Here is a 16,024-nt window from a genome sequence, read left to right as displayed (position 1 = left end):
ATTACGTCCGCCACAATGTTCCTTGTTACAAATGTTACATCGGGATATAAACATAAGAATCTCGTATCATATTCTAGATACGACCTACCTCAACGCAGTAAAAGTTAATCATTAGAAAGTAGATCAATGCAATATATGACTGCAATTCTCTCTTGACTTCGAGATGGTCAAACATTATTTTTTGTGTATGTCGCGTAGCCTCCAAAATGTTGAAGTGGGTTACTCCACGGTTTTCTTAATTCACTTTCGGTTGCACTTTGTTTAGCATTCGCTATGACATGTGTGCGGGTAGTGCACTGTGGTTAAAAATCTTAAAAAATAAAACATTTGTATATTATTTTAATGAATAGAAGTTACTAAGTTATAGTGAGAGAATTCATAAAATATGTGAATTGTTGATTTGTTATATTTAAAATATTCCATTATTTTTGCTTATTTGCCGATGAAAAGTAAACACTCTATGGATTGTAGGGATGAAGTAAAACGCAGGCTGACGCAACTAGGAACAAAACTGTTTTGTATGGAGTTTGTTTCGCAAATTATTGCCAACGAAGAAAAAGAAAACGTCAGTGCTATTTATTCTGTCAAGTTTACATCAAGTCAACTGTCAGCCTAATTGTTTTGTTTGTAATGAAGGCTTCAATGTTTTGTTCGGGTATTTCGTGTCATTTCTTTTTTATTTAGTGAAAAAATCGAAAATACTGAACCGTGATCAGAGTAAAGAGCGAGTTTGTTACAATGCCACCGAGAAAACGGTTTACTAAGTGTGAAATATGTGGCAAGCGAGCCACTCGAGAAAATCACGAAAAAAGGGATTTTATGGCGAAATTTCCCTTGGATTTAGACCAGTAAGTATTGCCTTAGATACTTTTGACCTTATATTGGGTCAGCAGGCTATAAACACATCGAAATTTAGATATTTTATATTCTTTTTCGTTGTGAGCTAGGGATGTACTATAACTATCGATAAGTGTAGGTTTATTTGTATATCAGTGTAAATAAATTAGAATTGAAAAAAAGAATAGACTAGAAAAACGTTTATTGCAAAACCATCTACAAACAGCACCATATTAGAAAACAAAAAGAAAGAAAGAAAGAAGATCTAATACACCAACCAATAATACACTAACCAGTTATAATTACTTGTAACTTATACTAACATGCAATAGTTAGTGATGATGCTGTAATAGAGGCTACAAATGGACACCACTCAGCATATGCTCTAACATATATATGCTACAGCGCTGGTCTTCCGTGGATTAAATTAAATATGTGAAATTTCCTGAGAACTTGCATGCAATATGACCATCATTAAATTATCTATAATTTATGCATTAATGGTCATTAGTCAACATATTTATATATATATATACCTATTATATAAATATTTATAAATACATAGAAAACACCCATGTCTCAGGAACAAATATTCATGCTCTACACACAAATAAATGCCCGTCCCAGGATTTGAACCTGGGACCATCGGCTTCATAGGCAGGGTCACAGACATAAAATTCATAAAAAGTTAGAGCATTGATAAAGGGTTGTTGATAACTGGATGCCAAAAAACATGATTTATAGATTTTTTTTTTTTTAATACTACGTCGGTGGCAAACAAGCATACGGCCTGCCTGATGGTAAGCAGTATCCGTAGCCTATGTACGCCTGCAACTCCAGAGGAGTTACATGCGCGTTGCCGACCCTAACCCCCTCCCACCCTCGTTGAGCTCTGGCAACCTTACTCACCGGCAGGAACACAACACTATGAGTAGGGTCTAGTGCTATTTGGCTGCGATTTTCTGTAAGGTGGAGGTACTTCCCCAGTTGGGCTCTGCTCTAGATCTGGAATGACATCCGCTGTGCTGTGCCCTACCACACAGAGCGAGATGACATTCACAATGCCCATACCTCTCTTGTGGACGTAGTTTAAGGACATACCCGGGATGCATATTAGCGCTAAATAATCAGTAGATCATCTCAATAGTCATTAGCAAACACTTGGAATATAAACTGTAGATAAGTCATGTTTGTCCAAGGTTGTATGTTTTCAGCTGGCAGGCAGGCAGTTTCAGGCAGTGGGTCAAATTTGTTGGGAACGAAGACCTGATACATCTTCCCATAGAAAAGTTACATTTATTGAAACATATATGTGCAGATCATTTTCAAAATAGAGCTTTTAATAAAAAAAAACACTCGACTTAAAAACTATATAATAATAATTCGGGTCCACATTAAGCCCGACCAGGTATTAATCCACTCAAAGAACTATCCACTATATAACATACAACTTAAATGTGTACTCGATAGTAACCTGATTTCGCGTACAAAATTTGTAGACAGGAGCCTATGTTTCAATCCTCTCCATTTTATCGATATCGATAAGAATCGCAAGCGTGTATCATACTACACTATTTAAATCGGTTATGTTGGTACTATGGTTCCTTGACAGTTCTTTGTCGTACATTTTGTTAATGATTTGCGAAACAAACTGATTCCACTCGCTAGTATGGGAGTCCCGTCTCTTAAAACGCAGGGATTATATGCTCTTTGGGATGGGGGAATGAAATGAATGGATTACCAAAGACAAAATAACTTGACATGGCGGAGTAATCAGCTGTTAATTGCGATGCCAACGAATATTTGTACATTATTTAATTATTCGTGATTGTTTATTGTGTAAATATATTTTCAAATTTATTTTTAAGTGTATAGTTCCAGATGTGTTAGTGATATTTCTTATCTTAAAACATTTATTACAAAAAACAAAAATAATGGCGCGGTGTCATCTGTCTGTCAGCTTCATTCATCCATTGTAGTTCAGAAAAAATGTGACTTGTGCGCTTTGTAACTCTGTTTTTATTTCTCGGGTGCTAGGTGGACATTAAGTACAACCGTTATATGATGGTTGCTGTTAGTTTTACACGAAATGCTTGATACAACGTTGCATAATAAACGGGTACTCGTACATGAAAGCATCGTTTATTGAGGCCTATGAGAATTCCTCGACAAAGAAGCTGAGCGGCGTCAAAGAGCAACCTTGGTTGTTTATGTGTAGTGTCAGAGAGTGATTGTCGAGCGGAAAGAGGGTTATAAGGCCTGACAACAATGTCGGGGCGGGTACGGAACAAGTCTGACTGTCCCGTGGGGAAGCAGGGCCCGATGCGGGCGACGTTGCCGGTGTCATCGGTGATGAAGGGCGGCGGGCTGAAGAAGAGCACTGGCAACAGCCCGACGCTGTCGCCCACGAACGTGTGGCGGCGGATATCGCCGGATCACGCCCTCTCCGGCCAACGCAGTCCTGGCGCGGTTAACTATAAAGGTTTGTACATAAAACGTCTCTCATATATTCTATCATCTTTACTGGGCCATATCCCATGAAAATTTAAATACTAAGTTGCTAAATTTGACTAAAAACGATATTCCAAGTAGTGTACTTAGTATAATTGTCCACATACCGAATATAACATTGATTGTCTGCAACTCTGATGTTTAAAATGGTTAATATCAATGTGGCTTACATTGTTTTTATGTTCCATAATTGACATATTACATAATATGTTACATCCACCCAATATGAACCCATTAGATGCTAAGTATGTCTAGCTTGATTCTCTGGGTGAGTTTGGTCAACATAATTTGTGTACACAATGTACATTCACCAGATATTAATGAACTTATTAATTTCTGGAGGATCTTATTGGATTGATTTGGACTAAGAGGTTAGAAAAATACTAAAATATGAAACAGCCAATGCTGAATGAGTCATGATTTTTTGTACACTTCATGGTCACATCATTTTTCTTTCTTGATCAAAACCTTTTTACTCATCTCTGTTTTACTCAGGCAGATTGCTTTCATATATTGTCCTCTACAGGTCGCAAATCTCTACCAATTCTTATTCACTGTGATAATGACTCAATGAACTAAGTATTTTTCACTTTTACATTTTCTTATCGCAAGGTCTACAGCTCACAGGGCCACTAGTAAATAAACAGGTTTTAGTTTAGATTTAGGTTCCCTTATCTATTCCAAAATACTTACAATGAAATTGATCAATTCCCTGAACCCACCACCGGCGTTAGGATGCCATACCTTAGTATTATTATTATACTCCTTATATACCGTTAAATGCATAAACAAAAGAATCACCCTAACTTTCGATCATACCTTAAATAAGCTTCTCCTTTCTGCATTGAGGTTTTTCTTAAGTATATTAGAGAAACTGCTATTTAATAATTATTTGTCCTAATATTTATCTTAATTTAAGAAAAACATTCTGTTGTGTTGTATGTATGTATAAACTCTTATGTATTAAACACAAAAACATAAATATGGCACAGGCTAGGCAGTTCAAAGAAGAGGAACAAGCCTTGCCACAAATTAAGAGATGATGGCCCTGATGGCAGACCTTGGAGTCTGGTAGTCTTACCAATGTCTTCTAACTGTCCACTCATTGGCATTCATTCTTTGTACCTGCTGAAGCTGTACCGTAACTCTTGTAAAGTTGCATTTGTGAAGAGGGGTTGTGAAGATTGAAGTAGTTGCCCCTCCCGGATATGCCTCACTGGTGGTCAGATCCTAGTCTTCAAGTAGTTTAAGTAAAACTCCCAGTTTTTTTTAACTCTCCATACACTATTTAAACTGCTGGCTGATTACATCAAGAGTGGATCAACATTGAAGTTCTGAATGCTGCGGTGCCAGTGGAACACCATAGAGTTATCTTTAAAAATGAATATTTTTTTTTTTTTTTTTTTCCTGGCTTTCCCTTCTTGTGTTTTGGCAGGAGGGATTTTGCCAATGACGACGTTTTAAGACGTACCACGCACGATAAGCATGTTCGGTGTATGATAAATATTGGTTTGGTAAAAGGACTTATGGTAGGTACCTAAAACAAAAAACATTTATTGTTAAGGACATCACAGACAACACAGGACATGTACAGTTTATTAGAAAAAGAGCGGGAAAGGTAATAGTTTTGACAATTAGAAGGCATACCAACATAAGGACAGATAAGAAATGGACAATAGACATAAGATAAGGTGATTTTACTAGAAAATGTAGAGCCGTTAAAGTTTTATATTATTTTCTTGTATGTGTTTAAGAAGAATTCCAGTGATGGGAGGATCCATGAGAACTAGAAGCGTTTGAAAATTGATAGGCCGCGGGATATTATTCGGTAATACATCATATAACGAGTGGTTAAGTCTATTGCAAGAAAAGAAAATGTGATCCGAAGTTCCTTCGTCAAGACCGCACTCGCATGAATATATTTAACATTAATGAAAAACTTAATAAAATGTGTAAAAAAAAAAAAACCTGGGAGTGGCAAGTTGGCCAATTGTGAATTGCTGATTTTCCCAAATTATCTTTTTTGCTAAAGAAAATGTATTATTTAAATACAAATCACTGAAATCAAAACTAAAACAAATAAAAATTGTTTACACTAATATCAGATTTCAATTGATACTATTTTCTTCAGGATGCATTAAAAATGGAAAGTTATTGAACTGAGAAGTCAAACATGTGAAGTGATTCTGTTTCTTTGCTCACAAGAGACTTGCCAAAAATTGAAATTGAAAATCTTTATTTTGGGTTTTGATCCATATTTTGTTAGTAAGAATAAACATTAGATTATATCTCGTTGTAAATAGTTTTTATCCTAAAATTATAAAATGTGTAAAGGCACTGTCAGGTAATTTGTTATTTTACATTCTTTACAACAGATATTTTATTTTCTTTAACTTTTTGACAACTAGTTAAGTACCTACTTAGCACAGTGTATGAAATAAGGCAGAAGTTTGTTTTTCTCCACTCTTATATAATTCTCATCAAAATATGCAATGCAATATATCATCATCATACTAAAGACATGCACTACTGGATCCAATCCTCTGCAGCATACCCTTGCAACTTCGAATAGATTTTCAGTTTTCTTGAGGCCTTACCCAGACTCCGTTTTGGCACTAATATATTATTTGTATGCAGGTAAAGGGAGGTTTGGCGCAAGTGTCATCAGACGCACGGCTTCATTGGACACGCTGTACCACAAAGGCCAGTGGTCACGGGACTATTATCTACATGCAGGACAGCTTCAAGTTGACAAATCTACTCAAGTATGTGATAATATTTGGTTATGCTAAATGCAGGCATGGTATGTTTTATATGATTTCAGGGGTTTCTAAGAAACTGCCATGGTCTGTATTGGGGATGTAACGGAGCTTCGGCATCGGTTCCGATATACCGAAACTTACGGTGGATTTTACACCTCAGTTCTGATCAATTTCAAGCGGAGGTTACACCAGGGCCTACCGCTAAAACCTAAATTCGCAAATTGCCTTCTTGTTGTCTTTCTCTTTTACTCTCACTAAGACGTAATTAATTAGAGTGACAGGGAAAAATGCCCGCAATTGACGAACTTCGATTTTCGCGGTTATAGTATAGCCCTGGTCCGGAGCTAGAAGTAGGGTTGCCTACCGTTCCGCTGTACGCGGGACGTCCCGTTTCGGGAGCCCTAGAGTAACATGCTTCGCGCAAAAGGCCCGCGGGGGCGCCGACTGTTCTGTTTTCAGGTTATATTACTTTAGTTAGTAGTTACACTAAATTATAAACACTAAAACGAACTTTCAGTTGTAAATTAGAGTATTTTGAGAACGCGTGATTTTAATTTGAATATACCGCGATACGAGTAACGCGCGAGAATATTGTGTACTCACTCGCTTTCTCCGCACTACGCTGCCTCGCGTCGCGTCCTGCATAAAAAGTTAACTTGGTTTAATTGTTCATGCCTTTAAATACGTTGACAGCCAACATACCTTACCCAGTTAAGCCGGGTGAAGGTGTCCCTTGTTTTATACCCAAGTCAAGTAATTGTACCGAAAATCTGTGCACTAAGGTTGGCAACCCTAGCCACGGTGCGCGGCGCACGGCAACACACGTGTTCTGACAGGCGTATTCTAATTTTATTTATAGGATATGAATATAATGATAGCATTGTTTTATTTTATTATCTGACCTTGCTTCAATATAGGTAGATTAGGTTCTCATTTGCCTCCACCTTCACCTCCGGTTCCAGTTTTGGTTCCGTTAAACTAAACTTAAAAACTCCGGTTTCGGCTTCGGTTCCGATAAAACCACCTCCGTAACATCCCTAGTCTGCATCTACTATATCGTTGCAACAACCAACATTATTTTATTACCATTATTCATAAACGCTTATCAATACTCGGTTCTGAAACGCTTTAAGAAAAGGAGGATATTTTAAATTAAACTGTATAACTGTACTGAAAGTTACATGTTTACATTTATAGTTTGATTTGAATAAGTACATATGTTTATCATATCTTCATGAATGGCATAAGTTCGGATCTGAATAAGTTTAATCATCTAAAATAAGTAAATGGTCCCAGTTTGCCAGAACTGAGGGAGATCAACTGATGGGATCGTCATAGTTCGATTTTTCTAAGGATAGGACTCTTCTTTTTTTTATTTTAGCATATATGTAGATAGATTTCAATGTTTTTTTTCCGGGCGGGTCCATATTTAACTATGATCTCGTTACAAAATGGTCAGTAATCAAAGTAATGGTCAAAATTGTTATCCAAGTGACAATAATGGTGTTTACTTCCAGACGGACGAAGGCGGCGGAGCATCAGGACGGTCTTCGAGAGGGTCCGACGATGACAAACTGGACAGATTCCTCCGCAGCCGTCTGCAGCGGCCGCACAAACCTGCTACCTCAGACTCGGCCCACTCCATGAGCCCTGGCTTTTGTAAGTTTTATTAGATTTGACCATCGATGATGACTTGTAAATATGGAATGTGACTAGTTAACTACTCTACAAAATGTCCCAACTGCTGCTATATGATGTACATTGTACCGTCAGTATTAGCATCCTACATACTTCTAGGTAAAACTGCTCAAACAAAAATAAGAAATGGTTAACCATCTCGTGTCAAGTAGGAAAGAAGTTAAGTCTTTAAGTGTACATTTACGAAAATAAATATATATTTTTTAATTTAATTTAATTTACATTTAAATATGAGTTTTAAGAGTATTTCCGAGTCTCACTTCCTAATCATAAAGTCTCTATTTTAACAAAAGGTACTAAATCGTCGTTTTTGGATAAAATCGTAACGCGGATTAAATGTAAAGCAGGTAAGGCGTTTCCATCAATTGTTGTAATCTCTTCTTTACACAAGAAAGCTCCGAGAAAACTTTGCTTTATCTTTAATAAAAACCCTACGTAAGTATTCCAGTACCTGAGCGACCGAGCTTTGCTCGGTATAACTATTTATTGTAATATGGTGGTGTATAGGTGATAACCTACATAAACTTAAAAAGTAAAATGTGAACTGACAATTATTATTATTTACAATCGATTTTAACCTTACAGCACTTGTCACAGAGTAACGCCATCTATTGTCAATATCTCTTATTACATAGGTCATTTTTTTTTTACTAAATTAATCTTGTCTAAAACAATAAAAATTATATATAAACTTGAACATATAAAAAAAAACAAAAGTTAGTCACCGGGCGAGATTCGAACCCGTAACACTCGTTTAGCAGTCCGCGTCTTAACCCGCTGGACCAGACGGACAGTGGCCGGTAACACGAAATTAGCGACCATATTCTGCGACGAAAGAAAAACGCATGAAAACTCGAAAACACGCGTTTTCCCAAACATAAGACTAATCTAGATAGATTGTATACCCCCAAAAACCCCCATATACCAAATTTCAGCGAAATCGTTAGAGCCGTTTCCGAGATCACAGAAATATATATATAAATATATATGCAAGAATTGCTCGTTTAAAGGTATAAGATTTATCACGGAGATTCAACTAAATTGCTTTTTTCATCAGGGTCACGTTTCGGCAGCGGCAGCGTGCCGCTAAGGGCGGCGCGGTCGTCAGTGGAAGGGCTCAACCAGGAGATCGAGCGACTGGTCCTACACCCGGCCAGCGGCACCCAGACGCCGCATCTCGACCGGCTAAAAGATAAGGTATGATGTTTATATGAGGGTTATGTTTCGGTAGTGTGCCGCTAAGGGCGGCGCGGTCGTCCGTGGAAGGGCTCAACCAGGAGATCGAGCGACTGGTCCTACACCCGGCCAGCGGCACCCAGACGCCGCATCTCGACCGGCTAAAAGATAAGGTATGATGTTTATATGAGGGTTATGTTTCGGTAGTGTGCCGCTAAGGGCGGCGCGGTCGTCCGTGGAAGGTTTCAACTAGGAGATGGAGCGACTGGTCCCAGACTAGTAAAAGACAAGGTATGATATAAATATGATTGATGTTTCTGTCTGGAATTACTAAACTTCTACAATGTTAAGGTACTGCTACTAGAGAGTCTTGAGACTACGAAATATCCGTTGATATTTACTATTCGCTTTTCGGTTAAGGAAAACATCGCGAAGAAACCAGAATAATACTAGTAAGGCTCAGAAAAAGTAGTAAAGTGCTTGCCACTTACCAATTTTTGACATTAGGTTGTTAAAGCAGACACTGGGCTCATCTAGGATGCATCGGTTAAAAACGCTCAAGAGACAGAGTGGCAAGAACTATTATAAGTCTTGTGGCCAATGATGTCCAATTAACATTTAACATCCTCATTATTTGACATTGATTAACTTGTAACACTTCAGGTGACGCCCGAGGGCCATCGCGCTCCGCTAGCCGAGCTCCTCAGACGCTCCGTCAACACCCAAACACCGCACGACCTATGCCATACTGCTCACTCATCAGGTAAAATACAAACCAAACATAACCTTCAATTTGGATATTTTATTAGGACGAGTCGCCACGCGAGGGAATTCTGCGTGCAATTGCTCGGTGAAGATGTGCCTTTGCGTCGGGCGAGACACATCTTCGTAAACTGAGCTCCATTGCACGGCAAATTTTCAAACGAGACTGCTCGTTCTCTAAGGCTCCACTTATTTAAACCTTGGTCTCCAGTGCACGCGGTACGCTGAGTACATGGCCACATTGTATGGTGAAACATCTCTGTAGATAGTGATGCTAGAACTGTACCCAGCTTATGGCGTCAACCTAAGATCAGGTGCCAAAATTAAGGGATTCAATTTTATTATTTTACAGTGACATAAGAAAATTAATGAATAATATTGCAGTTTAATTTTATAAAATTGTTACTGTTTATATTGTAGATTATAACAGAACAGTCAGCTGCAAAATGTTTACACTGATCTCTCATTCAAATGTCAATTGGGAAAGTTTCTGTCAAGATCCATTGTAATTTTGCGGCTGACTTAACATTGACCTTAAAAAACACATTTTTTGAAATCACATTTCATCTTGATATATCTGAACCCTGATATTGTTTACTTTATGCGTGATATGTGAACCATGACTTGTGGGTTCAGATCCGCCGTCCCGAGGGTCGCTCAGGTCGCTCTCCAGCAGTGGTTCGGCAGAACTACTGGCCGCAGGTCTACACACGATTTTCAGCTTCCTAGTGACCCCTGGCAATGATGCATACACACATTTGCACTTAACACAAATGCTTCGATCCAAGCATGTCTTATTTTTGTTTCGTTTTTTTTTTTGTGGATTCGACAAAAAAAGTTACTTTATTGAGCGTTCCATACCATTTGATTCCATTGTGTAACTGATGTTACCCATATAAATTGGTGCTCTAAAGTAACTTTGGTTACTCAATAGAATCAATCTGTTTTCTTAATCATTCTTTTAACAGCTCATTTTATTTTGTCTGTGATTTTAATATCATTTGAGCATCCACTTACTGTTTATATTAGTTACTGAGAATATTATTAAAATAAAAATATTAAGGTATTGGGGTAACTTCAAAAATGGAGAACTTAATTTTGAAAATAACAAATATCTACAAAACTAGACGCGCTTTCTGCTATAGCATCAGTAATCAAGATGCCTTAGTAAGCGTGGCAGTAGCGTAAGTGTTACCTAAGTATCGAAGAGAATTTGATAGAGGTGGATTTTAAAGAAAACTTTGTAGCCACGGTAAATTTACTGCCATCTTTCAACCCATGATTATCCTTCACTGATATGTGTTTAATTTGTTAAATATCAAAAAGTGGCGCCATCTAATAGATCAAAGGCCAAAGGTATGGTGGCATCGTTTCGAGCGATGGCGCCTGGCGCCTCAACCTTTGGGTTATGCCCGATAAGATTGCGCCACTTTTTGATATTTAACAAATATGTGTTAAATATCAGTGCAAGAATGAGGATTAAAGTCAAATGGCGTTCTAAAAGTTTTAAAGATGGCAGTAAATTTACATTTACTGTAGCTACCAAATTTTCTTTGACAATCCACCTCTATTTTAAATTCTCTCATACTTAGATATGCAGTGGTTCTGGTTTGGTAGATATTTGTGATTTTCAAAATTATTCCTATTTCGAAGTTAATAATGCACATTTTTCTCAGTGCAAAAGTATATCAGTCTGTTTGTGAAATGTTTTTGTTTTATTTTCTCTATAGAGTCCTGTGGCTTATTTTTAGGACATTAATAATTAGACATAATCATAACTGTAAGTGAGATACACTTTAAAATGGTATTATATTTTTAATAGTACAGTGGATTTCGGATGGATATAACGCGATGAAGGGACGCGAGGGAAGGAGGGATGAGGGAAACGTAATTATTTTCTAACGAGTGTTCACGCTATATCACTACCTAGCTAATATCTACCTGTAAACAAAAGGTCACCACAGTTGCTAACCGTGTGGATAAGAAAGTAAAGCTCTTTGTCCTTTGACGACCGACTCCGGTCGCAATATTTGCATTAGATTTCTAAGAATTTGTTACAAATGGTTCATTAGAAACCGTCGCTACACCCGAATTCGGCGTTACACCCGAAGTCGCTATCCACATGAATCTTGCACTAAAGTATGCTTTGAATTCATGGGACTTTTAACGTCGCTATAGCTGTAGGGTCGCTACAACCAAGGTCGTAATAAATGAAATCCACTGTATGTTTAATATGTAATTTTTAGGACACTCAGTATTTATTCCACTTATCCTAAAATAGACTAGGCGTTACATGGGTTATTTTAATAGTAGTTTATGTGACTGCTACATAATAAAAGGCATTAAAATACACGAGTGTGGGTTTAAGAAACGAACGAAGTGAGTTTCTTAAAAAGATCACACGAGTGTTTTAATGCCTAATTATGTACAGTTATATACACTATTTTATCTACACACATATTATAAACTTTCTATAAAATATTCACTAACCCAAATTACAGCCTCCGTTAGGGCATCGTTGCCAAATCGTTGCTCTCTTGGCGAAACTCGCGGATATGTGGTGGCCGGAATATTTTTATCGCTTATTTTACACGAAATTTTTGCTCTAGTTACCTTAAAAAACAACAAAACATATTCATTTTATACTTAAAACGAATTAAAAGATAAACTGTACGTCAAATGGCGTTAAATGAAAACTTTTTTCACGCATGTAGTTTTTTTTTAAATTCAGAGATAAACTAGAGTTGGGGGCCTATTTCCGTATCACTCGATACCGTAGTGATTATATGCTCTTTGCTCGATGCAATTGACATTTCATTTCCAACAAAAAGGCATCTCGACTGATATTAGAATAGAGGTCAAATAAAATTGCTTTTTTTTTTTCAGAGATGTTCCAAATTTGAATGCATAACCAAATCGAGTTTGATGTAACTACATCAATGTAGCTATAACTTCATAACTATGAAGTTATAACTACATTATCACAGATAAGAAATTTGTTGTAACAAAACAGTTTATCGTAATGTTGGCCATTATTTACGGATTTTGAAGGCATCATAGAGGGTTTATGATATGTTTGTAGATAAATATTTTTTTGTAATAATAAGGTGCTGAAAACTTTTAACAAGAACAAAGCGACTTTGTAGTTAATTTTTAGTGTCTTGCTTCGTGTAGTTTATTTCAAAGAGGCAAATTTTAGATGAAATAAATTAGGAGCCTCTAAGGCATTATATAAAGTGAAGTAATTGAAAAAGTCTTTTAGCTTGAAGGCCGTAAATTGACAACTTAAACTGGTGTGCATAAAAGTGTATTCATGAGCTAAAATGATTTTCATGGTAATGTCTTTTTCATTACTTCGCTTTGTTGTAAGTATGTAGATTGATTTATATGTATAAGGTAAGATAGTGCAAGTGAGACATTGAGGCAAGATAAACACATATTAGGGAATTATTATACTGTTCCTCTTGCTCCGAGCAAAATGAACTATGTTCTTACTCAACATTGATCTTACATAAATTAAAATGCTTGTAATTGATTACAGGCGGCAGTGTGTGTTCGTCTCCGGACCTGGACGGGGGCAAGCTCGGCACGTCTCCTCAGATAAACCGCTTCCTCGCCCGCGAACCGCCAGATGGTTGTGAAAAGGTACTTTTTCATATGTTTGTGAGATCTAAGTTGTAAAATTTGACACCTGACAACGCCCATAGAACGTAAATGCATGCGCATTTACTCAATGAAATTATGAATAAAATTCCGTAATTATATTAGGGTTTATCAAGTAGCTAAAAATAAAATACCCTTTTCTTAAACGTAACATGTGACATCTTTTGAGATCATAGTTATTGAATATTTTACTGACAAACTATAGTTACTGGTTTTGAGTCCTGAAAAAAAGTAGTGTTGCAACAATAGATGGAGGTAGATCAAGCTCCTTAATATTAAAAAACCTTCTGTGTGTGATATTGGAAGCGTTGCAAAGAACAGTTGGCTGATTTTTTAGTAACAAAACGATCTAAGCATAAATTTAGAGAATTTATGCTTAGATTGTGAAAGCAAAATAAGTTTTTTGCAAAAAAAATTTTGCAATCTTGTAAGTTAAATTTGATCCACTTCCCGGTTTCCGATTGAGCTAAAAATTTGCATACATATGTAAGTCGGGTGACAATGCAATATTATGGTACCATCGAGCTGATCTGGAGACAAGAGGTGGACATAGGAACTCTGTGATAAAACAACGCAACCTAATTGTGTTTGGGGTTTTTAGAATTTGCTCGATGAGTATTAGTTGCCTGTGGAAAGAAAAGAATAGTCAGCGGTAAAAGCTTGTACCAAAAATTAAATTTTTGCCAAAAACTTATTTCCTAAGAACTTTAAGGACCCGTGGCGCTCAGGCCGCGTCTACCCGGACGAAACCATTGAGCGCTAAGCCGACCTACACGTTACCTTGCAGGTGAACCTGAAGGGGTTCGAGTGCTCGTACCCCGAGCCGGGCCCGCCGGTGGGCCCCGCCGTGCCCGGCTTCACGCTGCGCCCGTCGCTGGGCTCCGCCTTCCAGCCGCTGCAGCCCGCCGGCCCGGCCTGCCCCGCCCGCCCCGCCCGCCCCGGCTCCCCGGCGCACGGCGACCACTGACTACCGCCTCCACCACCACCCGCCTACGTCGGCCCGGTTGCCGACGGTCGCCGAATCGAAATATAGACTTGATGCGGACGACCCGAAATTGACGCGATGTGATTGCGCCGGCAGATATAAGAATGGGTCTCTATTGTTTCCCATAAAGTTTTAAGTCATAATGTATTGTTTGTAGGCATTTTCGTTAGCCATAATTTGGTTTTTCTCAGAAACGCGTAACTTTTCAGGATTGCCATAAAACAAACCTTTTTTTTTCTAGGGGGGAAAATGCATTCCGCATACCACCCGGGTGCGGGGGGTGACCCGAGTGGTTATGTGGGACTCCCGTCTAGGCTAATGAGGCCGACGGTATACCCACTAAAAACCCCCATATGCCACCTCGCCGCCTTATTGGTGGGGTTACAGGAACGCTTGCGTACTCATCCGCGACCCCACCGCGAATGCCCGAAGGCCCTTCACGCGAAGCGCGCCAGATGGTTCGACGCGCCTTCCTCCTCGGCCTCCGTCCTGCAGTGCAGCGGACCCCCCCGAGCCCGCCACAAAGAGGCCACGGGCGCCAGAAAACTCCCCAGCGCCCGGCGGCAGATGAGGTCCATGGTTCTGCCGCAAACCACAACTCGGCTGCAGAGGACAGGGAGAACGGCACACCGTAACACCGACACTCCTCTTCCTCTGCAGCCCCACCAACGCCGCTACAGCGGAACGGCCCTGCCAAGGTCGCAGGGGAAAGGGAGAGTGGCGCATCGTGATACCATCACGCCTCTTTCCCTGCGATCCCACCTCGGCCGTCGAGAATAGGGAGAACGGCTCACCGCAATACCGACACTCCTCTTCCTCGACGGTCCACCTCCAACGCGTCACAAGCGGGCTTACCAAGCCCACTTGGAGCGTCCTCTTCGGGCCAGCCCGCAACACAAACAGACCGTGGGTGACCAAGCCACGGCTACTAAGCCCCTCCACCACGACAAGGTGGGCAACCCGCGGGGGGGCCATAAAACAAATCTAACCTAACCTATCTATAGGATAACCTGAGGAAATTCCTGAAAAGTTAACTGTTTTCTGAGTTATGACTAATGACAATATGACACATTATGATTACATTGACTTTCGATAATTATGCGAAAGAAAGGGATCCGTATCAGAATACCTACGGGAGACTTGCCGCGTACCTTTCGGTGGTTTGACATGTCTTTCGAATCGTTTGATTATGTAGGTACTTATTTTTTGGCATTGATCCTTTTTTCTTTATATAACGGCGAGTATGTTCTTGTATTTTGAAAGGTTAATAGGCTGAGACCTGCGAGCTGATATCCTGATTTTCGTAATATAATTCTGATAAAACTTGGTTGTAACTCCGCGCTCCCTTACATTATGTTACGTCTCAACGAACTAATACTATTCCGACGTGATATCATTTTTTTTTCCATACATAATGAGTAATAAAATTGGACGTCTCAGAAACTAAAATCTGTAAATAAGCAAATGATTAAGCTAGCTAGCCTACTTTAATCTCAAACAATTGTGTTCACTTTTAAACATGTGTGTGTTTCGACTAGGCATTACAACATATTAACAGTGGCTTAGTAAATGCAATTGGTCATTCATTTGAGATATTTTATACATAGAATATAGACGCATGAAACCATAT

At 38.8% G+C, this 16,024-nt stretch overlaps 1 protein-coding gene across 1 annotated transcript; it reads left to right on the top strand.

The window, feature by feature from the left end:
• Positions 1-2,428: 2,428 nt before the first annotated feature.
• LOC133524254 (glucocorticoid-induced transcript 1 protein-like) lies at positions 2,429-14,642 on the top strand. The gene is made up of 7 exons (XM_061860157.1): positions 2,429-3,319; positions 5,986-6,113; positions 7,628-7,769; positions 8,866-9,005; positions 9,648-9,747; positions 13,288-13,391; positions 14,197-14,642. The coding sequence occupies exons 1-7, from the start codon at positions 3,106-3,108 to the stop codon at positions 14,374-14,376; spliced, it is 1,008 nt and encodes a 335-aa protein (XP_061716141.1). The 5' UTR covers positions 2,429-3,105; the 3' UTR covers positions 14,377-14,642.
• Positions 14,643-16,024: the final 1,382 nt, after the last annotated feature.

This window comes from Cydia pomonella, chromosome 13 (assembly GCF_033807575.1).
Source record: "Cydia pomonella isolate Wapato2018A chromosome 13, ilCydPomo1, whole genome shotgun sequence".
Taxonomy (NCBI): domain Eukaryota; kingdom Metazoa; phylum Arthropoda; class Insecta; order Lepidoptera; family Tortricidae; genus Cydia; species Cydia pomonella.
This window is presented reverse-complemented; position numbering and strand designations above follow the sequence as displayed.

Coding starts and splice junctions, on each gene's coding strand:
- LOC133524254 (XM_061860157.1), top strand. CDS start 3,106: ATGTCGGGGCGGGTACGGAACAAGTCTGACTGTCCCGTGGGGAAGCAG. Junction 3,320..5,985: donor TGGCGCGGTTAACTATAAAG/GTTTGTACATAA, acceptor ATTTGTATGCAG/GTAAAGGGAGGTTTGGCGCA. Junction 6,114..7,627: donor AAGTTGACAAATCTACTCAA/GTATGTGATAAT, acceptor GTTTACTTCCAG/ACGGACGAAGGCGGCGGAGC.